The following is a 23689-nucleotide window of genomic DNA, read 5'->3' on the forward strand; positions in this document are numbered from 1 at the left end:
TTACAGTGGAGTTGTACATATGTAATCACAGGTAAAGAAACTGAGTTGTAAAAACCCTATTCTGGCCTTAGTCTGGCTACCTCGTTTTGCTATCTCTAATACCACAGAACCTAAATACAGGCTCATTTTAGAAAGGGAAACTATTATACTGAATTCCAGGATTTTTACTAATGGGGAAAAACAGAAGTTCTGTTTCTGGTTGGATTTGGGGAAGGAGGTCAAATAAATCATTAGAACCACATTGAGTTGTCCCTTTTTGGTTTTTGGTGTTCACACTGACTGAAGAAAAGTATCTCAAATGAGAGGTCTTTGAAGACTGAGTGAGACCCGGTGGTGATCCTGTGGGCTGGTTAATGTCCGACTGGGTTCGCTCTCATATTCTCTCATATTCACCAAGACTGGTGCAAATATTCTTTTCCTAACACCATACACTTTCTGGAATAAGAATCAGAGTAGTAGCTGTACCTGCCACTTGGCATTTGGGCACTAGACTCTGCTCTTGGAGGATCTTGAGCAAATGGAGAATTTGAGAACTCTGCATTTCCAGATTATTCCCCATGACCTTGGATAAAGGGTTTGAGGGATGTAAAGATGGGGTCAGTGGGTGACAGACCCTTGCAGTACTTTGCATCAGTTCTGTGCACCTTTGGATCCCTGTCCTGGAGTCCGTGAAGGGACTGTCTGGAGTTGTCCCTGGGAGTAGATACCTGCTGCCTCTTTGCTAGAGAAGCTGGTTCTCTCGCAGCTTCTTTGACATGGTACCATAAGTCAGAGAGACAAGCTAACTCTATTTAGTTTGTTCACCAGAATGTTAATGTGTTAACATTAACTGTTAATGTCTATTAATGAAAATTCCTTTTAGATGTCTATCTTACACTTTTTCTGGGACAAATGATAAGATGATAAGCTCAACCATTTGCCCAGAACTAGTCATAGTGTCCATGCAAGATGGAGTGCAAAATCCTGAATGTCCCAGCTATTAATAGTGGTGAAGAGACTTACATGATGAAATAAGTGGATCTGACATTTTATTTTTTTATTTTAAAGATTTACTTATTTGAGCGAGAGAGAGAGAGAGAGAGCACGAGTGGGAGGGGCAGAGGGAGAGGGAGAGAGAATCTCAAGCAGACTCCCGCTGAGTGCAGAGCCTGATGCGGGACTCAATCTCACGACCCTGAGATCAGGGCCCTGAGATCACAACCTGAGCCAAAACCAAGAGTCTGGCGCTTAACTGACTGCACCACCCAGGTGCCCCAAGTGGATCTAACATTTTAGTATCAGCTGCATTTTCTCTCTTCCTTCCTTCCCTCTCTCACTCCTTCCCCACTCTGCCTTCTTGTGATCCATAGTTAGTGTTTTTCATATACAGAGAGTCAAAATACTATTTTGTGGTAGGACCAGCTTTTCTGTGATGTAGATGTTTCCATGTTTAGTATAGTCTTAGAAAATTGAAGATAGAAGATGAGAAAAATCACTGACTTTTTAAAAAAGATTTTATTTACTTATTTAAGAGAGAGCAAGCGCATGAGAAAGAGAGAGCGCACAAGCGGGGGCGGGGGAGAGGGAGAAGCAGGCTCCCCACTGAGCAGGGAGCTGGATATGGGGCTCAATCCCAGGACCCTGAGATCATGACCGGAGCTGAAGGCAGATGCTTAACCAACAGCCACCCAGGTGCCGCCCTGACTTTGTTTTTTGATTTTCACATATGAAGTCTCATTTTTGGTCACCATTGCCCGTTTTCTTATCCGGTATTGTACAGGGCTGCCCTTTTAACCAGACGCTTGCCACTTAAAGCATTTGCAGACCTACATAAGGAAAGGATGTGTCAAAGAATCTTTTATGATTTTCCTAAAAAGAAGTTGTTTTCTTTATTCAGTCCACATGTAAGAAGTCAATGTATTAGTAATGCCTTCTATCACCACAAATGTTTAGGATATGAGTGGCAATCTTAATGAAGTAGAGAAAGATGGCTTTCCTGTCTTAGTTATCTTTTGGGAAGGGAGTGATTAATCTGACGTCCCTCTCTAATACCCATTGACCAGCCTGTGTTAACCAGACATCTTGGAAAATCGGTCCAGAGTGAGGTGGATGCAAAGTTGGGGAGCATCATGACTGTAGGGTAGCTTGATGGAAGCAGGATGTGAGGGGAAAAGAATAAGAGGGATGGAAAAAATGATCTGGAAAGAAAAGGGATGAAACAAATTAAATCTCAGTTTCTGACCTGATTAAAATTTGATTTTGATCCGTGAGGACATAAGATAAATTGCTGTTTTAGGATGATTTCTGTCACCCTGCGGGGGAAAAATAATTACTTAAGATTTATGGGAGATATTTAATTAAACATATATAAATAGTATCTCAGTTATAATTTGTGCTTTATTGAAGTAATTTTATGAACAGGATGTCAGACTTGATGTGAGAGAGCATTCTGTCATTTCCCATAATTGTCATAGTTTGTTCAAATAGTTCTTTAATGATAAACTTATTAGTAATTTATTATGTAGGATCAGAGTAAAATTGTTCAGTTTAATTTCTCTATTTGTAAGTTAGGAAACGTTAACCACTTATATTGATCAGTTTCATATTAAGATGAAATTATATATTAATAGTTTTTTTTTTTACTGTGATCTGTTGAATTTTCAACATGGCTATGTAACAAGTTATGCAGATTTCATGTTTGAATTAAATGGAGGATTCTAGAACTATTGCTAACACAGTGACAGTAGATTATCCTATTTGTCCTTGCGAGTTATTGAATAGGGATTTTTTTATTTAAAGGGTGTCATAGAAACTGTTGATTTTGTCTCATGTGCATCGTCATCTTTTCCTCAGAGAAATGCATATTTTCTTGACGGAGTTAGGAATATGTGTATCCATAGATGCTACCTTTTTTTTTTTTAGGAGACAAATGTCTGTTTGCACAAGAGATGGCTGCAGCGTTACCTCCTATTTTAATGAAATAAATCTGTATTTACAGTTTGCAGTAATTTAGTCCTTTCATCACCCTGTGGAGCTCCCACGGTGTTCATTGAGCACAGCTGCTGGGCCTCTCGTTTTAGTAGATCTTTGTGCCTTAGGACCCAGCATGCCTAGCATCCAGATGTGGTGACATATTCACACACATCCCCCGTGGAAATGTGCCAGTGTGGACATACGATTGTCATCAATTAGTTATGCCCAAGTGGTGCCAAGAAAAATTGCATCTGTCATACAGTCTGGCTTCATGGCCCATGATTGATTTAGAGACACTCCTGTTTTCCTTTACTTTGGCTATAGTCATAACATGCTCACCGGGAGCTGAGATTACATAATGAAGCACATGACATTTCATGACAAGAGCTCATGAGTGTTCATTGACCTAGACTTTCTTTAGTGGCCAGTATATTGTTGCTTTCCAGTTGTCCAGAACACCTCTGTAACTTACCTAACTTATGGCTGATCTCTAAAAGCATTTTATTATAAAAATCTTACACTACGAGAGTGTAGACATTTTTTCTCTTTATTTCCCAATCTTTGGATCCATACAGTGGGATTTTCATTATAAAGCAGAAATAATGTTCCCACTGAGTAATTCTGAGAAAGAGGTGTAGTTTTTTTCTTTTTGCAATTAATCACAGTTCGATTTTCTTTTCAGAAAGCATTATTGCTTGGATTATCACAGAAGTCTTTTGAATTTATGAAACCACATTTCAATTTCTTTGATTGGTTAACTGATGTTATACATTGTTTTCTTGTTAATGTTCAACTATATCTTTCTATTAATAATTTGTTGATAGAAATTTATTTTTATCAGGTATTGAGATAAAAGTATGGAGATAAAAGGATGCATAAGTCCAGTTGCCTCTCTCAAAAGTGTATAGCTATGAAGAAAACAAACCTATAAACAAATGAATCAGTGAATGAATTCCATTTAATGTGATAGTGTGCTAGGAGAAATAGAGTAGAAGGAGGGTCGGAATGCAAACGAGAGTAGTTATTTGTCCAGCGGATATTTTAAACCTTTTATGCTACTTGTAACATGAGTTTCTTTGCAGGTTTTTAAAAACATTTAATCTTTTTTTCATTTTCTGTCTAAATACATCTAGCCACTAGTGGTATTTATGGTTTAATAGTGTTTTACAGTCTCGTGTGGCATGGCTATAGGTTTAAATATGTTAGTTTTGCTTAGGAATCCACTCTTCGAAGATATTTCAGGATGAGATATTTTGTCAATCTAACTGGATTTTCTTTTTTTTGTGGGTTACATGTAATTAAAGTAAATAGAGCTCAGCCTTCTCAGATTTGTGTTTTTTTTTTTTTTAAGATTTTATTTATTTATTTGACAGAGACACAGTGAGAGGGAACACAAGCAGGGGGAGTGGGAGAGGGAGAAGCAGGCTTCCCGCCGAGCAGGGAGCCCAGTGCGGGACTCAATCCCAGGACCCTGGGATCATGACCCGAGCTGAAGGCAGACACCCAACCGACAGCCACCCAGGCGCCCTTAGCATTTTTATGACAGCTTTGCAATACGTTCTTTTTAGACGTGACTATTCATGGTAATGACCATTCACTGAACAACTGATTACATAGTGTTTTGTGCCAGGCACTTCTAGGTCCTAAGAATACATCCGTGAATACACAGATGAAAATTCCTGAGCCTGTGAAGTGTACGTTGACTGGGAGGTGATTTAATAGGCTTGAAAATATTCTGGCTTGGAGATACTTACACCCCATTGTGTCTTCAGCTCAGATGCTGGTGCAAAGGATGACACATAGCTGTAGCACAGACCATTGCATCAGAGTTTCAGAGCTGTGACTGGTACTGTTAGGTAATGAGTTAGCCAGTGCTTCAGGTTGTCTGAAAGAATATGGTGTGTTTCTTTGCATTTTGCTCTGAGCCTGCCTTTTTGAACAACATAGTGGTAGGAAGATGGGTGTGGTGGGAGTTATTTGTGTCATTAGTCATATGGGTGAAACTTTCGGTGGAAGAGAGGAAAACCAAAGAAAGTATGTGCATTCACTCACGTCTGTGTTCGGCCTATTGTATAGAATTGCCAGTAATTTCTCAGCTCAGAGGTGTCTCTTGTGCTCTTAGAAAGCAACCCTGTTCCTCCCAGATCCGGACTGTTGGCCAGAATTTGGCTTTGGCTTTCTGTTTATGCTGTTCACAGCATATTGGTGTGGCGGAAAGAAAGCCTGTGATTTAGATGCTTTGTACAGCCTCTGCCTTACCATTCATTCTAGGACTCATTGCTCGGTGTGTCTTGTCACGGGAGTTCTGGTGGTCTGAGGGAGAAGCTCTCACTACTGATCATGGCCTCTGACCATCAGGGTGTTTTTCGGCTTCTTGCTCTAGTATTAGTCATAATAAACTCTGAGCTGAGGTTCTTCAGTGAGGGTCACATAAACATGGTGGAGTATAAATAAATAAAAGCCCATTTCTCATTTCATGTTCCAATTCTTCCATATTTTGCTTACAGTTTCCATCTTACGGTCTTCACTGGCCATTACTTTCCAACAGCATCATGAAAGTTATTCAGACAGGAAGAAGAAATTATGCGTATTTTTTTACCAAGTCTCTGCAATATGCCAGAATATAATATTTTAGAACACGAATGGCCAATACAATTTCAGTTTTTTCTGTGATATCATTCTTCATAGTCTTGTTGGTTACTTTGAAATAAAAAGCGTGTCAGTTGTCATACAGTTTCTATTCTGGGCTTGGTGGCTGGATTTGGCTCAGTGATGGAAAAGCCAGATTTGGGCACAATCTATAAAAACATCCTCGGAGGGGAACGGGCGGTGTTGTGATGTGGTTCTGCAGAGGGCTCCATTGATGTTTGCACCATCATCTGGCCTGATCCTCTTTAGATGACTTCTCACTCTTCTGGTGACCTCAGTGTCACAGGCCACATGCACAAATGGAAAATGGGACTGTAGCCTTTTGTTAAACATTTTCTCATTCACAGTCATAGAACAGGTTCTATTATTCTGTATTAGAAAAATTGTGCTCCTGAGACACATTTTTGTAAGCTCTTTAGCATTCATAAATTTTTTTCCTGAAGAAGGGGAGGCCATAGATAAACACCAGATTTCAGATCAGAGTAGCAGGTCAGCCCTGATTTGCCTTCAAAAAGAAGAATGAAAGGTACATAATGTTCTCTAATTCTGGCTATTGGAATGTTCTAGAAAATTAAATGAACTTTTTTTTTCCCATTGAGAATCTACGAGTTCGTCTGAACCACTGCTTCTAAGGACTTTCACAATTTTAGAAAGGTGGGTGTCTGTCCTTAAGAAGCCTCGCCAGAAAGTTGATTCCACAGCCTTTCTCATTAGTCAGCTTTTGTGGACAGCAGTGGCCTTGTCAGGAGGGTTTTCCCTACTTCCATTACCATGTTTCTCTTTAGGTGGATAAGCTGACCCTACCCAGCTGGTCCCAGCCTTTCCAGCAGTAAGGATGATTTGTGTAACATATGCCCTGCTTCATGTTTTATGTTTTTATTCTAAACTGCATTTACTACAGTTATTTATTTTTAAAAAAAACTTCCTTATGCTTTTAATCAGTGACGTGTAGCTGTCAATCAGAAGTTCTGATCAGAATGTGATAAACCAAAGAAACCTGCCTTTTCTGGTCCCACCATATTTTTCACAGGTGAAATGCACAATTAGATTACAAAAATAATTGAATATAGTAACAGACCTTTTTTTAAAAAAGGTTTTATTTATTTATTTATCAGAGAGAGAGAGCACAAGCAGTGGGGAGCAGCAGAGGGAGAGGGAGAAGCAGGCTCCCCGCTGAGCAAGGAGTCGGATGCGGGACTCGATCCCAGGACCCTGGGATCATGACCTGAGCCGAAGGCAGACGCTTAACCGACTGAGCCACCCAGGTGCCAAGATCCTTTTATTACCTTCACAGGCCCTCCTCAGAACGGAGTATTGCCATGTGCAAACATAGAATACAAGAGTCCTTAAGGTGTATGTAGCCCAGACCAGGGGCTCTTCATTGCATCTGCAGTGGGGCTCCCAACCTGTTTTGTGACAGAATACAGTGCACACATATTTGGTGTAATTCTAAATAAAGGAGTCCTGCCTTAGGAAGTAGTTAATTGGAGAATCTTTAAGGTCTATTTTAACTTATTTTTATTTTTTAGGCTTTTATTTTAGTTCCAGTTAACATACAGTGTTATATTAGTTTCAGGTGTACAATATAATGATTCAACACTTCCATACAACACCTGGTGCTCATCACAAGTGCCCTCACCTATTTCCCCCACCCCCCCACCTCCCCTCTGGTAATCACCAATTCTCTATAGGTAAGAGTCTGTTTCAGTTAGTATCCAAAATATATGAAGAACTAATAAAATTCAATACCAAAAAACCAAATAATCCAGTTAAGAAATGGGTAGAAGACATTAATAGACATTTTTCCAAAGAAGACAACCAGATGGCTAACAGACACAAGAAAGGATCCTCAACATCACTCATCATCAGGGAAATACAAATCAGTATTTATAATAGTAAGAGGCAGCAAAATGGAGAAAACACTAAATACTGTAGAACGAGGCCCCGTTGTCACTGTAGTTTCTTTGTCTTACGGTTGAATTGGGTTACTTGGCTCTTCTTCATGTTTTATTGCTGAACTAAATCTGGATATTTCCATAATGCAAGAAGGAAAATGTAGTTTATTTGAACAGTTGTGGTAGGATCCATGTGGTGAATGTTTTATACTCTTTACTAGTCCCACATGTCCTAGAATAACTGCTGTAATGCACCCTGGTCAGGACATATTGTCTCCATGGCCTGCGATCATGGGAATTCACATTGTTGTGTCCCCTTTAGAACATGTGGTGTCTGAAATCTAATGTGAAGTTGTGAAAAAGTATAAGAATGGGGTTTATATCATCATGTGTTCTAAAAGAGGCTTAGAAAATGTGGTGTTTTTTGAATTGCCTCTTTACCAAGTTTTATCCAGTTCATGCGATATTTACAAATTGCTCTTGTATTCACTCTTAATTGTTTTTGTTCTTTCTTGGGTGATTTAAAAGTCTCTGAAGATCAGGTTGTTTTATTTGAGTAGATTATTCCACTTTTTTTGAGCCGTGCCTGAGTCTATCTTTAATCAAGGACTGAGACCTTCGTTTTTATTATATAATGTGTCACAAAAGACTATCATTTTCATATTTGAGAGAGGAAAATAGCAAAAAGTGTTGAAATTTTTCTTGCTTCAAGATAAGTGAAAAGATTATCCTGACTTAATAATGATATTTGTTGTATCTGTCAGTTGAGGAAACAATACTTTTTTGCCTAATAGTATCTGTGGAAGGGTTAAATGTGGCCTTTTGGAATTTGACTTTATCAAATAAGTGTGTATCTGAATATAAGTTTTGAATGTGTTCCCACTGAGTCCAGTATTCACAGTTACTGGCCTCAGACTATATTGACTATATAGTTTTCTTAGTCTTTCGATGTAGTTGTGAATACAAAGAACTTCTGGCTTTTATTGGACTATATTGATATTTATTGGAATTTTAAGGTAGAAATTAGAAAACCAACTCAGAAAATGTTGACATCAAACCCCATTTGTTTTAATGTAAAAATGTGTATTTATTTTTATATAAATGATCATTAAAAGGTGCATTTATTTGAAAAATACACATGAGCATTTGTATCACACAGATGTACTTGAATAGAATATTATCATTGAAGGTTAGTTTATTAAAGGCTCATTACACTTGGCATTGGTCTACAGTACTTTGTATGAAAAACTCTTTATATGAACTATCTCACTTAAATCTCATGATAATCCTCTGAAGAGGTTTATTCTCAATCCCACTGCACACAGAGGAAAGGGAGGCATACAGAAGTAAACTGTCCAAAGGTTGTGAATCCAGGCAATGGTACTCCAGCCCTTCACTGCAGTTCTTTACTACTTCCCTAAATTTCTTTCTCTAAAAAGAGATGTAGAACATCTATGAGTCAATGCATTTCACTGGGCACACTGTGTTACTTAAAACCCTTTCCTTCCTTCCCTCCCATTGAGTCCCTAGAAGGAATGCCAGGTGCTGTGGGTGCTGATAAATAAGACACGTTACTATGTTACTATGATGTTTCTATTGTTGCAGCGCATCATAAGGAGGAGGTGCATCAAGAAAGAGTTCTGGGAATGTTGAAGATCTTTCTGTGATCTCATTTTAGTATTTATTTTTCTTTTGCAGAATCTTATTGTGGACAGGGACAGCTGATTCTGCTTTGTTAAGCATGTGTACAATAAAGATAATTTTCATGGCTCAAAGGCAAGAACTAAAAGGCTAGTAGGCTTTGCATTTTCAAATTCTGGATATTCTTCATACGATGATGGAACATTGATGAGCTTTGGCCATCAGTTCCTGGAAATTGCTGGTCATGGCCAAACCAATGTCTGGTATAATTAACTTTAATACATACTTTGGAGATTGGCCAGTTACATGGGCCAGAGTTGTTATTAACTCACATTGACTTATCAGTGTACACATATATATTTCTACAAATTCAGTGTGTTCTGTTATTTCTCTCAAAACACTGGCATTTTCTTGTAAGAGCCTTGCGTGTGTTTTTCTCCAACATTAGAGCCTTAAGGTTTATATAATAAATTATTATGCCAACAGATGTAAAATGATCTGTCCTTTGGGATATTCAACATAACATATTGGTTAGCTTTGTGATTATTTACCCTTCACAACTAGCTCAACAGAAATAATGTCTTTATGCACTCTGTAGCTAATCAAATGTTACAATAACAACAAATACATTTAGAGGTCTTTGATTTCTAACTTGGCCCAAGACATGTCAGTTAAAGCATAGAGAAGATGGCCAGATGGATTAATTTAAAGATAAGCAAGGGCAGTATTAAAAACAAATTAATTAAGATGAAAAACTTACTGGAGTAAAGGAGGGATACAGAATTGCAATCCAAAAGTAATTTACATAGTATATATTGGATTATTCAGCTAAAATAGAAACCCTAGTTCATGGAATTTTAGGACTGGAAAGGAATTTTGTGGTAGGCTGAATAATGCCCCCAAAGAGTCCACCTACAATCCCCCAAACCTGTGGACATGTTACTTCACGTGGCAAAAGGGGCTTTGTAGATTTAAGGGGAGGATTTTGAGGTGGGGAGATTATCTTGGATTATTTGGGCAGGCCCATGTCATCACTAGGGTCCTCAGAGAGGAAGGAGTCAGAGAGAGTCCTAGAAGAAATCATAAGAAAGAGTCAGAGACAGAGGTATGACAGTGGAAGCAGTAGTCAGAGGGATGCAGCCACAAGCCAAGGAATGGGGGCACCTCCGGAAGCAGGAGAAGGCAAGGAATGGATTTTCCCCTACAGCCTCTAGGCGACATGCAGCCGTGCCAACACCTTGATTTTAGTGTAGGAAAACTGATTTTCTGCTTCTGACCTCCAGAACTGTAAGATAATCAATTTGTGTCATTTTAAGTTACTAAATATGTGGTAATTTGTTATAGCAGCAATCAGAAACTAGTACAGACCTTAAATATCACATAGTACAGTGACTGCAAGTCTTCCTTAAGTCTTACCAATCAGGTTTTGGGAAGAGGTTCAGACCTGGGGGAAGGAGGAAACACTTATTGGTGATCAGTAAGACTGGAAGATTATGAGAAATTTTTGGTGTTCAAGATTTGTTATTCACATTTCAAAAGAGCACAAATGAGTAATTCGTGGCAAATATAGTACCGCTGGCTTGAGGTAGAGTGGTTCTTGGTTCTTGTAGTTCTGGAAATCCTGAATTTCATTGCTGTCTCTTACTAGTGGTTAAGACCATTGCTTTAAATCCTCCCCAGTCCTCCCTTAAATGAAGGGCTGTCTCAGCGGCCGCAACCATCTTGATTATGTCCACTGCCAGCCAACCATCCTTTGTGTATGTGTGGGAGATGCTCTTTTTTTTTTTTTTTTAAAGATTTTATTTATTTATTTGACAGAGAGAGAGAGATAGAGCAGGAACACAAGCAGGGGGAGTGGGAAAGGGAGAAGCAGGCTTTCCGCTGAGCAGGGAGCCCGATGTGGGGCTCGATCCCAGGACCCTGGGATCATGACCTGAGCTGAAGGCAGATGCTTTAACGACTGAGCCACCCAGGCGCCCCTGGGAGATGCTCTTGAATCCTTTTTGCACTGAACTGGTGGATGGTACATCAGCTCACATTGAGCCTCTCTCTTCCTGACCCCAGAAAAGAAGATGGAAACTTTCCCTAACTGGGGCATTTGTTTTTAAACAGTTAACAGAAAGTTTTTTTTTTTTTTTTAATTAAAAAAATTTTGGGGGGGAGCACCTGGGTGGCTCAGTCGTTAAGCATCTGCCTTCAGCTCAGGTCATGATTTCCAGGGTCCTGGAATCGAGCCCCACATTGGGCTCCCTGCTCCGCGGGAAGCCTGCTTCTCCCTCTCCTGCTCTTCCTGCTTGTGTTCCGTCTCTCGCTGTGTCTCTCTCTGTCAAATAAATAAATAAAATCTTTAAAAAATAATAAAAATAAAAATAAAAATAATTTATTTTATCCCTGTGCTTTCCTGTGCATTTGAATACATTTTCTTTTCTTCTGTTTTATGAAAATGAGGATGATTTGGTTCACTTCTGTTTTATTTGGTCTGCTTGAAAATCATGTTTTGCCTTTTTTTGAGCCAGTTGATCTTTTTTCACTTAGAGTGTGTTATTTTCTAAGTCATTAGATGTTTTGTGTTTCTCTTGCACCTTAGCCAAGTACTCTCTGATCCTTTTAAACCATAGCTTCCAGAACTAAATTTGGTTGTTTAGTTTTTTCATTGGGTCTAGTCAGTGATAAAAGTAAGAGTACCTTTTCATGAATGTGAGAGAACCACCCTGCCGTTGTTCACAAAATCAAGCACCTTTGAAACTTCATTCATTATGTCTTGTCTTTTTTTAAATTCATGCAATAACCAGGCTTAGCAGTCTATTTTAGTTATTTCAATATAATGCACTTTCTCTCTAGGTCTGTTTTTTATATTCATGCTTAAAGTGCTATATTACTATTATTTTTTCTTTCTTTCTTTTTTTAAATAGGCTCCATATCCAACATGGGGCTTGAACTCACCACTGCTCTGAGATCAAGAGTTGCATGCTCTTCCAACTGAGCCAGCCAGGAGCCCCTAAAATACTGTATTATTATTAAAGTATTAAAATGATATTTATGTTCATATTTGAGGTTTAGTAATAATAAGCCCCATTTATTGAGCATAAGCTTTGGTTCCTGGAGAATTTTTTAAAAAATATTTTATGTTATTGCCACTGTACAAAATACTAAATTTTAAAGTAGGTACCCCAACCAAAGAGTCCATTTGACATTGCAGAAATGCTTGGTCCGAGACAGTGTGAAAAGAGCCACAGTACTGAATATGGTTTACATTACCACATGAAGAGTGGGAACATAAATTGTCAGTATTTTGCCTTACTTCTTTTGTTTTCAGGAATGATTGAAAACTCTGACTTGGTATAGATTGTGACATTAGGATAACAATGTGCTGTTTAAAAAGAAAGCAATCTTTTCTTTAGAGAACATTTTAAAATTATACTCAAGTGTCGAACTGTTAAAATCCCCAAAATGACAGGAGAATTTGTGGTTGAAGAACTTAAAGTCTTATGAGGTGGTGAGTTTGGGTGACCGTGGTCTGGAGTGAACTAATGACTGCCCTTAATTTTATTTTCACTAGAATAAAACTACAGCTAGCCCACTGAGGGGGAAAGATGATGAAGTAGTTGAAAGAGATGAAATAGTTCATTCTGTCCAGGTAATTTCTAACTCCCACCCTGAGTAATTTTTCAGAATAGACTTCCCCAGCATTCAGCAGGTTCTCGTAAAAGTTATACATTGTGGTAGATACTTTGTATACTGAGACACATTTTTCTCCTGTGTCTATTTGTTCATGCAGATATTTATTTTGTTTTATAGCTCTTAGCATTGTTGAAACTTTCTGGGCTCTCAATTATTCTCAAAGAACACTGTGAATTGGATTTTTGGAACTCCTTCAAGCAGAGATAAATAGGTATTTCTCAAGGCTGTTCTATGCAGAGTTTTCTGTAGCCCTTGGCAGGATGTGGGCTTATAGTAACAGCTGGTTACTACTCTGTGGGAAAACTGAGACACAGAGAGTCCTTAAGTAACCTGCTCGACATCAACATAACTAGTAAACTGGAGCTGTTAACTAAGCAAAAAACCTCTCAAGTTGCCTGACTATACTACTGTATTATAAAGTAGTTAAAAGTTCAGACTCTTGAGGCAGAAAGACCTGAGTTTGAATCCCAGCTTAACTGTATACTGAGAAAGTTGTACAAATGGAATAGCACCTCATGAAGAGCCAGCATTAGCCATTGTGCCAAAATAGATCTACATTCTTGCTTCTTTTTGTTAGATAGAGGAATGCAGCTCTACAGCCTTATTTATTTCACTGAGGACTGGGCTTGAATCACTTGCTCTACATTCTAATTCTTGATGGAGGTTTTTAAAAGATGATTAGGGATAGAATGAAACAATAGATGAGAAATCATTTGTAAATTGCATTACAATAGGAGAGCATGAAGTTAAGTATTTCAAATGAAGTTAATTTTTTTCCACCATAAAAAGTTGTACGTTTTCCTCCTTTTGGCAACTGTGAAACTGGGAAGATCCCAGCTGGGCCAAGGACATCGATCTCATTGGCTTCCTAGCCCTTCGAAGTTTCTCCGAAACCCTTCAATGACATGGTTTGATCCCCCCACAAAAGTATACATTCTCATAGAAAATTGGGAAAATGTATTTAAAAAAGAGGAGAAATAAAACGATGATCTCTTGTATAACTGCTTAGAGGTAACTGTTTTGTTTCCTTTTAGCCCCGGTTTCTGTTTTTGTTTTAACATAAATTGTTATTTAGGAACATTTAGTGATCCCAGAAGGAAGATGATATAAAAGTGAATTTGATAAAAGAATACTTGTCACTTGATGTCTTTTTTCCCTCCCAATTACAAGACCCCTAATAATTTAGGCTTTTCATTATCACTTTTAAAGATGTAGAAAATCAATTATCAGCTATTTGGGCAATATAGAGGCCATTTTAAAGCTCTTTTCAGGTCTACTTTTGGGGAGGTGTCAATTCCTCTGTTGCTTTAATCTGTTCCTAGCAGAACCTGTGTTAAAAATGGGGAGGCCTGATTTGGCAGTAGTTACTGTGAAAAGTAACAGGGCATCTTAAATGACCATAACTTTTGTATGAGCCAGTAATGTGTTGTGATGGCTGTAAATGCCAATGCAGACTTGGGCATTGTCAGTAAAAGATCTCAGGATGGGATTTTCTTGCTGTGCCCTATGCATCTAGATCACATCCAGCATATTGTGTTCACTCTGGGGGCCTGAGGTTTGAGCTGGATATTGACAATGTAGAAACAGGTGACTAGGACAGCAGTGGGTTCTGTCAGCACTGAATAGTTGAAAGAATTGAGGATGTTTTGCTTAGTAGGCATCCTAGGAGCGCTCAGAGGAGTCCACATATGAAAGAGGGAGTAGACTCATTAAGGCTCCAGATGGCCAAACTACAGACCTTGGAAAGCAATGAGATGGGGGTTCTCTTTGGCTGATATGAGTGTGTACGTGTGTGTGTGTGTGATGTAATTTTTGGGATTGTCTAGTAATGGAATAGACCTCTGGAAGGAGTAAGTTTCTGGTTACTGAAAGTATTTAAGCTGAGGTTGGATGGATCCCTGCCAAGAACTACCATAAAATGCATTTCTTCTCTGGATTCACTCACTCACTCACTCACTCACTCACTCACTCACTCACTCACTTCTTATTGAGCCCTGCCTATGTGTCAAGCATGGTGCTCAGTGCTGAGGAGACAGAGATCACTACTATGGGCAAGAAGCTGGATTAAATAACCCCAAAGATCCCATTTTGGTTGCGGTTGAAAGAAATTGCTTGATGCTTCGATTTCTTTTGCCTTGATAAAAGTGTAGAGCTCTGATGTGTGTCTTACTCTCTCTTTGAAACACTCCAGCATGTTGCTATCACATTGTCTCATGGGATGCGGAGTTATGCTTCATATCACTCTCAGAAAGATTGGAGGCCTTTAACTCCTGTACATGACAATATTTTATTTCTCCAGCTTTGAACGTGGAGGTTAAAGTTGAATGTGGAGTCAGCTTTTGATGGAATAATGTTGATTTTTCATGGCAAGTGTTTAATTCCAGGCTGACTTACATAAGTTTTTAAAGATGCAAGATTTATCAGAAAGTATCATGAGAGAACATAATGCTTATTAAATGTAAGGTGATATTATTTACTAATGTTGGAAATTCATTGTACTTAAAACATAAGAGTCAGGTTCTAAGGTTACACTTACTTCTTGAGAGGAGTTATCATTTGTGTATATGGAGAGATTAAACCTCCAACTTCAATATTTGTAGATTGATCATATATCTGGATTAGTTCTAGCCCCTCTTGTAGAGATCGGCTAGTACCAGGAAGAGCTGAGGTGCCAAGAACAAAGTGTGCAGATTTGGAGGTGATGTTGGGGTCTCTGTACATTTTGGCCCATCATGTAAGGCCAACTGTTCATTTGTTTTATGTCTAGGTTTGGAATTCACCCAGTTGCAGGCCGGATGCCTGGTCAGCTTAATGTGCTGCTGGCTGAGGCTGGGGTGCCATATGATATTGTGTTGGAAATGGACGAGATCAACCATGATTTCCCAGGTAAGTAGTGGGGGCGATGGTGAAGCTTGTTCTTCGTCCTAATTATGTCTTAGGACATAAATTTTGGGATTACTGAAGACCTACTAGTCTGATGAAGAGTAACCTGCTCCTAGGAGGTGTGCAGTTGAAATGAAATAAACGAAAGACAGTACTGAATAAGGTACAACAGGCTTGTGAGCGGCATGGGTAGTTTTGGGGCCTAGGAGGAGATCGGAAGGGTGGTGAAAATCTCAGGAGGCAGTGGAAGAGGGACTCTGAAGAGACCTGGCTTTGGGATCCAGGTTCTGACTCCACTTTTGGAACTAGATACTCAGCCTCAGTTTCCTCATTTATAAAATTGCTTCTATTGATAATTTAATGTCTAATTCTTGTCAGCATCTGAGATTTTACTGGCTTCCAGTTGTACCAACTCATGATCAAGAAAGTAGTTTTCTGTTTTCCTTTAAAGTACTGGGACTTCACTAGATAAGGTGCCATGCTTTATGGCTGTCGTTGGGTAGATGTTGAATGTTAATGACATTTGGCTCAAGATCGTGTTTGTTAAAATTAAACCGGTTCCCTCTGGCAAGTATCCACTGTAAACTTAAAAAATACTGTTTATTAGAGGAAAATAATGAAGTTGTGTGTATATCTACATTCACATGGCATTTTTGGCAAAGTTCTAAGGTAATTTATATTATAGTCCTTAAAGAGGGAATTTGGGGCATTTTATGCCCCTTTTCAGATTTCACTGTTGCTAAATTATGTGTGAAACCTGCCAGTTCCAGGAATTATGGACCCAGCTTTTAATACAGTACAGACCCTTAGACCATTTTCTTTTAGACGTCAAAATAGCATCTTATGGGGGTCATTTTAAAAGATGAAAATGGGATGCAAATCTTATAAAATAATATAACTGGCAGGATCATTGTGAGATAATAAAAAAACTGTAAAGTCAGATTAGGCAGATCCCCTGGGGGGAGGGGAAGCATAATAATGCAAGCTCGTCAGGGTGCTCAGGCTGAGATGCAGGACCTACTGCTTTTTAGCTGTGTGACATTGGCTAGGTTACCGAGCCTCTCTGATAAAGCTCTTTGTATGGTGTCTGGCACAAGTGTGCGTCCTATAAATATTACCTTCTGTTATTGTTTTAAAGTCCAGATCACTATAATTTGCCTGGAAAAAGTGAAAATGACCCATTTGAGTTTTTTATTTACTCTTTTTTTCCTTTATTATGTAGACACTGATTTGGTTCTTGTGATTGGAGCTAATGACACTGTGAATTCAGCAGCTCAAGAAGACCCCAACTCTATTATTGCAGGCATGCCAGTCCTCGAGGTCTGGAAATCAAAGCAGGTAAGGTTTCAGACTTGTGTTTCATTCTAATAATCAAATGTCTCCTACAACATGCACCCAGAGCTGTCCTGGTTCACTTGGTGAGGAGCACTGATGCCTTTTGGGAGCCCCAGGAGCTAGAGTGGGTGTAGGGCCCAGCTCTCCGTATCCAGCTTCTGTCTATTCGGTGGTCACCAGAGAACCCAAGTAGATGCCCTGGTCACCATTTGAACTAGATAATATTATGTGGGTGGATTAACAAAATCTGTAACCACAGCTGAAAAAAGAGCTGTGAGCTTTTGGAATGAGCCTGGCTGACTTCCAGATAGAGTCCAGTGAAGCAGATGGCTTCCCTCTGGGACAGTGAGTCAGTATCATCGCCTTCATATACGAAGACGAGCACATTTTTTCATTTAATTTTTTTGAAAGGGAATTTGTTGTTGTTATGGAGTGTCCAGAAGAAAGGTGATTTAGAAATCCAAACTATAACATGGCATAAGGAAGCAAGGCGTGCTCACGTACATCACCTCTGTGGAAGCTAACTGCTGGGTTATAGAGAGCTCAGAGGCTTCTACATTTCCCCTGCCCTGGCGGAGGACAGGTCTCTTTACCACTCTCAGGTCAGATCTGCATTTTAACAGTCATAATTATGTGATGTACCTTTCCCTTTAATTTTGTTTCTTTTTATTATAAATATGTGAGCTTGAAATTGATGGTGGGTGAGATATGCACTTGTTCATGTGTAGATGAAAAACTATTGCATTGGTCATCAATATTTGAGAGTTTGCAGAATGCATTATGGTACTAAGGCTGTGTGAAGTGTAAGTAAGTTTATATTGCTTTCATTTTTGGATAGATTACATGTCCTAGACTACTATAGAAAGGCTTTCATTTCCTTAAGAACTAACTTGATATTTAACTGAATAGCACCATCCATAATTCATGTAATTGTAAATGACTGTGACACATCAATATTAGAGATAGCCTTACTTCTTCCATTTTGCTTTGTAGGAGCATAATATTAGTTATTAGCTCTGTCTTGTGACAGGCTAGATTGTTCTTTGGGCTTTTGTCTTGGAACCTTCTGATCTACTTTAAAGTGTTGGAATAAGAATCACACCATTTTCCCACTCAGCTACATTTACCTTAGGATTTGTAGCAGAAGTTTATACGCTAAATTTGTTCTCTTAAGCCCATTCAGAGAAAGATACTTATTTTTCTGACTAGAAAATGTTACATAGTCTTTATGGAAGAAAAGCACTGAGAAGAAAATCTCTTGTAATCTTATTATTCATAGATAAACTATTGTTAACATGATTTTTGTCTCACGGATAGGAGTAAGGGCAAATGAAAGTTAATACAATGTAAACATGCCTTTAGAAAGCACTCCCTGGGGCACCTGGGTGGCTCAGTTGGTTAAGCGACTGCCTTCAGCTCAGGTCATGATCTTGGAGTCCCTGGATCGAGTCCCACATCCGGCTCCCTGCTTGGCAGGGAGTCTGCTTCGCCCTCTGACCCTTCCCCCTCTCATGTGCTCTCTCTCATTCTCTCTCAAATAAATAAATAAAATCTTAAAAAAAAAAAAAAAAAGAAAGCACTCCCTGGAATTGTGTAAGACTGTTGAATCACAGACCTGTACCTCTGAAACAATACGTTATATGTTAAAAAAAAGAAGATAGTAGGAAGGGAAAAATGAAGGGGGGGGAATCAGAGGGGGAGACGAATGAACCATGAGAGACTTTGGACTCTGAGAAACAAACAGGGTTTTAAAGGGGAAGGGGGTATGGGGGGATGGGTGAGCCTGGTGATGGGTATTAAGGAGGGCACATATTGAATGGAGCACTGGGTGTTATACGCAAACAATGGATCGTGGATCACTACATCAAAAACTAATGATGTATTGTATGGTGACTAACAAACGTAATAAAAAATTTACCACCAGGAAAAAAAAAAAAGCAAGCAAGCAAGCACTCCCTGTGTATTGTAGAAGTCTGTGTACTCAGGAGTTAGTAGTGGTATGTGCTTCATTCAAAGCTAGGGCAGGGCAGGGTCAGCCTGTCTATCATGTCCCAGTCAGGTCTGTTCAATACACTCACTCTCTCAGTTCATCTTTGCTCCTTAGGTCATCGTTATGAAGAGGTCCTTGGGTGTTGGCTATGCTGCAGTGGACAATCCAATCTTCTACAAACCTAACACGGCCATGCTTCTAGGCGATGCTAAGAAGACCTGCGATGCACTGCAGGCGAAAGTGAGAGAATCCTACCAGAAGTAAATTTTAAAGACCAAGCTGTTGTCTGACGAAGCCACTTCTTCCATTGTGGGAACAGGCAAATAAAGTAATCACTCTATACAGCTGATAGACATCTGTAGCAAAGCTCTTGGAAGAAAAAGAAGACTGAAGAAAGCAAAGCAAGCAGGGAGATTTTTCAGGAACAGTGATCCCTTGATGTAAAAAAAAAAGATTGAGAATTCTACATGTCTTCCTGTGCATATTTTTTGTGTTATGAATTTCAAAAGTATTTTATAAAAGGAGAAAGAACAGCCTTATTTTAGTTCTAATCCATTTGGATTTTTTTAAATTCTTCCGCAGTAGTCAGAGTGTTTAAGAAATTAAATCTTTAGGATCTTAGTACTTACATTATATATATGGATCTGAAAAATCTGACCCTGTAAACATTACAGCTACCTTCATTTATGTTTTTTGCAACAAATGTTACTAATTTGAAACTTTTGTCAACTTTTGAGCTATCCTCTTACCATTTAACCATAATCTGAATTAACCATATCAAATTGGCTTCAACTTTTTGAACTGTACTTCCAATTCTAGGTTTCAGGGATGTATTTTCTGACTTCTATTTTAATATATTAAAGGACTAGATAATCTTTCAGAGATGCTGGGAACAAATCATTTGCTTTGTATGTTTCATCAGGACACCAATGAAACATGTAATTTGAAATCAGTATTGTATTTTTAAAAATCCCATTTCCAATCAGATCTTTTTTTAATTTCAATCAATTTATACTGTGTATTACTATATTAAGTGCACTTGAATGGAATTCAAGTATTTGACTAATCAAATGAGTTCATCATGTTTGCATAGAGATGTAGCAATTGTCTCTGGTAACAAAGGGCTAAAGTGAATAGTTCTGCCTGTTACTAACATCTGGGGAAGACTTGCTACTATGAAATAGATGAAATTAATCAGTCTCTTAACTGTTGGCAAGAATTTTTTATCCAAATCAGAGTGTGTTTTGAGGTCTTATGTAATTGATGACATTTGAGAAAAATGGTGGCACTTTTTTTTTAGCTACCTATTTGTTTATCTAAGCACCAGTAAAAATCATGTCTTTTTGCAGTAAAAGTGTAGATTTTCTTTGTGACTTTGCTACTGTTCCAAAAGCTCCTTATAGGTGAATGTGTGAGGAATACTTGGAATATCTGCCTCTCTATTTAACGAATTTGGTACTAAGTTTCTCGAAACAATTATAAACACATAAAAACTATTTCTAAACCAGAAAGAGAAATAACTGGTGTGAAATTTTTTACTGCTATACTCGTGTTTACTCAGTTTACAACTCACAGTATCTGTTGGTTTGGTAGTCAGCTTCTGTTTTGCTGTGCCTGAGATTAAAATCTGTGTGTGTGTGTGTGTTTGTGTGTTTGTGTACATATGTTTTAAAAGCAGGAAAGACTCCTTTTTAATTTTTAAGTGGTAAATGCAATTTGCTACTGGATCTCAGATCATTAATAAGCTAAAGTCTGAATTATATCATGAAAGTTCTACTAGAAAAAACTAAATAGTATCTTTATTTATGTCCTTTTCCCTTTCTCAAAGTAGTAGGTACATCTGGAAAGCAGCAACTTGGATTTTTTGTTGTTGTTGTTTTTGAGATAATTCCTGCATTGAGCTTGAACTAAAAATAATTATACTTGGATTTATTTACTTTTGTTGTTTATAGTAAGTATTTTTAAAAGTACGAACCTCATTCTTTGCTGCTCACTAGTCCTTGGTCATTCAGTTGTGTTAACTGAATTGAACCAACATCCAGTTGGTTTTTTTTTTTTTTTTTACTTTATTGGTTATGCTACTTAAATGAATTTAGATACATAATTTCTTAAAGTAATACTCCTAAAAGTTGGTGGCCTTGGATTATTTATGGTAAAGTCTAATATCAACAAAAATAATCTTCATCCATCCTGTTTTATTACTCTTTTTTTCTGCTAAGTCATACAACTGGAAGGTCTGACTCCTTTTTATTCTTGTATTGCTCACAGTATATATTGATATTCAACTAGAAATAATTTTTTAAAAAATCCATTGTACCTCAGAGGCTGTTACCAAAAAAAAAAAAGAATTACACATAGGCAGTGAAAGGCTAATGTTGATGTGTCTTTTAGGCCTTTTTAACAATCCTTTTTTTCCTCTTGTTTGTCATAAATTGGGAGTTTGTGTTTAAAGTTATGCATCTAAGTAAAGAATGTATATAAGTAAATGTATAAATTTTAATACATTATATGTATGTTTCTGTCTAACTCTGGACAGTTTTCTGGCATATAAATCTTTTTATCATTCTCTCTATTTTTTCTAGGGATTGGAATAGAGAGGAGTGAGAGAGAGAGGACTAATCTTTTTCTGCATTGGGCGTTTCAGGCGTTTATGGACTCAGGGAATAACAGTTAGGTATTTGGTAATGAATCTGGATAGTGGGCCTTGGCCTTTCTGAATCGATCCAAGTCATGGCCCTAACTTTTAGATTTTGCTGTTTTGTCATACAACACAAATATGGGATATATTATGTATCAGTCAGCTTTAGGGTTTAGTTCAATTTATCCTATCCCAAAGCCTTATTATGTGTAATTAATAACTCATAACCCATGTGTTCATCTGACTGAGAGGCAAATTTTCAAGTCCCTTAAGGCATAAGTCTTATGAGTTAAAGCATTTTAGAACTGGAAAGTTGGATAGCTCTTTTGGATAGCTAGGGGAGATAGTTCAAATGTCTAATTTATAGCTCCTGCCAGTTTTTGAGAGTCTTTGCCAACAAATATTATTGGGTCAGAATGGTAAAAGAAAAAAAAAAACAAAAACAAAAAAACAAAACCCTATACTCCAGAGGCAGCAACTTGACATTCCTGCTGCTCTTTAGATTCTCAAAGGAAAGAAGGATGAGTTTAATTAACAAGGAGGGGAAAAAAAACTTTAAGTGAAACTTTAAAAGTGTTAGTGTAGTAAAGGAGCAGAAATTTTGAAGCTCTTAAGATTGTTGTTCTTAAACTTTTAGAAGTTACATATTGGGCTAAGGAATTAAACTGTTCACTATTTAAGTGGTTATATAGACATTTACCATGGTGTATACTGTAATTCTGGATGGAAACCTTTTGTATAAAATAGTGATGGAGATGATGAGACAGTAATTAGAATGTTGAATATTTGAAACTCTGACATACAATGATTAAGATAATGGTAGAAAAAGATAGTTGGATCTGGGTAGATAATTTATTTGGGGAAGAATGGAAAACCATAATGGATAGGTAGAGAAAGGCCAGTTTAGGATTATGGAGAACTTTAAAAGCTGGAACTCAAGTAGTGGGGAGATACTACATCTCTGTTATGTTGTTGATTGTGAAAGCATATGACTACCTCATTCTATATAAAATATTTGTACTTCATATTCTTGCCAAAGATCACAACTTTGAACTCTATTTTCCAGTTCTTTCCAAAAGCCCATTTCTGAAGAAGAATAACTAATGAAAAGATAGCCTAAAGGATATGGCGTCCAGTTTGCCCCTGGACATTTCAGATTTTGCTCAGAGACCAAGCCAGCCCTTCAGACGTCTGGGTGCTTGGGCTCTGTTGGGTGGGTCATTGTGGATAACAACGACATGAGGGGCTGGAATGGAAGGTGGGGGGAGAGGGATCTAGCTCACTTCAGGGGATTATGAGTGTGGGAGAGGTACATGTGTCAGCAATAGAATGGTGGGGAGTAAAAGTGGTTGTCACAGACTTTGAGAAGAATTGAGGTGATGTGGATCTGGGGTACACAGGTGACACATGGGAAGATGGTGGCTAGTTCCTTCTCCCAATGATGGAGAGATGTGAAGAAGGAATTGAGAACTTAGGGCAAGGGGTTGGAGGTGTTCCTATTTATTATAAAGACAGAAGAGTAAGATCTAAGAACTTTCTCATCCTCCTTCTTGTTGTATTTGGGAAGATGAAAAGCACAACACAAAGTGATCTGATGTATAGGGAATAGTAAAAACCCGTGGAAATGGACCATTCAGAAATTCAGATAAGGCCATTTTTTCCCCCATCCACCTACTTTGTTTTTGGCTTACCACAGGAAAAACAAAACTTGGAAACTTCTCCAGTAAGGCGTAGAACTAGATTTAGCCAGTAAACTTTTATCTAAATCAGCCCTTCTCTGGACCCGATTTTCCAAAAGCCAGTGAACCGCTGTCAGCCAGCCTTGCCTTCCCCCACTTCTTTCTTCCAGTTTGGGAGTGCACTTTCTACAAGAGTACAGTGCTTACACTGATGGAGCAGGGTCTGTGCCTGGTGAATTCCATCCAGACCTTGGGATTCTAGTCCTCTACTACACACACACACACACACACACACAGATATGCTGGGTTCAAACTGAAAGGTCACCTCTAAACCTCTAGAGAAATG

The 23689-nt window shown here is 38.3% G+C and overlaps 1 protein-coding gene across 3 annotated transcripts in view; it reads left to right on the forward strand.

Moving 5' to 3' along the window:
• The window catches only part of LOC118006402 (NAD(P) transhydrogenase, mitochondrial), a 92317-nt gene extending 71780 nt beyond the window's left edge, over nt 1-20537 (forward strand). For all 3 annotated transcript variants that reach the window (XM_034999036.1, XM_034999035.1, XM_034999033.1), the window contains exons 20-22: nt 15586-15704; nt 16924-17039; nt 19141-20537. In XM_034999036.1, the coding sequence (XP_034854927.1) occupies nt 15586-15704; nt 16924-17039; nt 19141-19290 (385 nt within the window). In that variant the 3' untranslated portion in view covers nt 19291-20537. The remainder of the gene's footprint in view (nt 1-15585; nt 15705-16923; nt 17040-19140) is intronic.
• The last annotated feature ends 3152 nt before the right edge of the window (nt 20538-23689 follow it).

The sequence above is a fragment of the Mirounga leonina genome, unplaced genomic scaffold (assembly GCF_011800145.1).
Source record: "Mirounga leonina isolate KUSES-001 unplaced genomic scaffold, KU_Mleo_1.0 Mir_96, whole genome shotgun sequence".
NCBI classification, from domain to species: Eukaryota; Metazoa; Chordata; class Mammalia; order Carnivora; family Phocidae; genus Mirounga; species Mirounga leonina.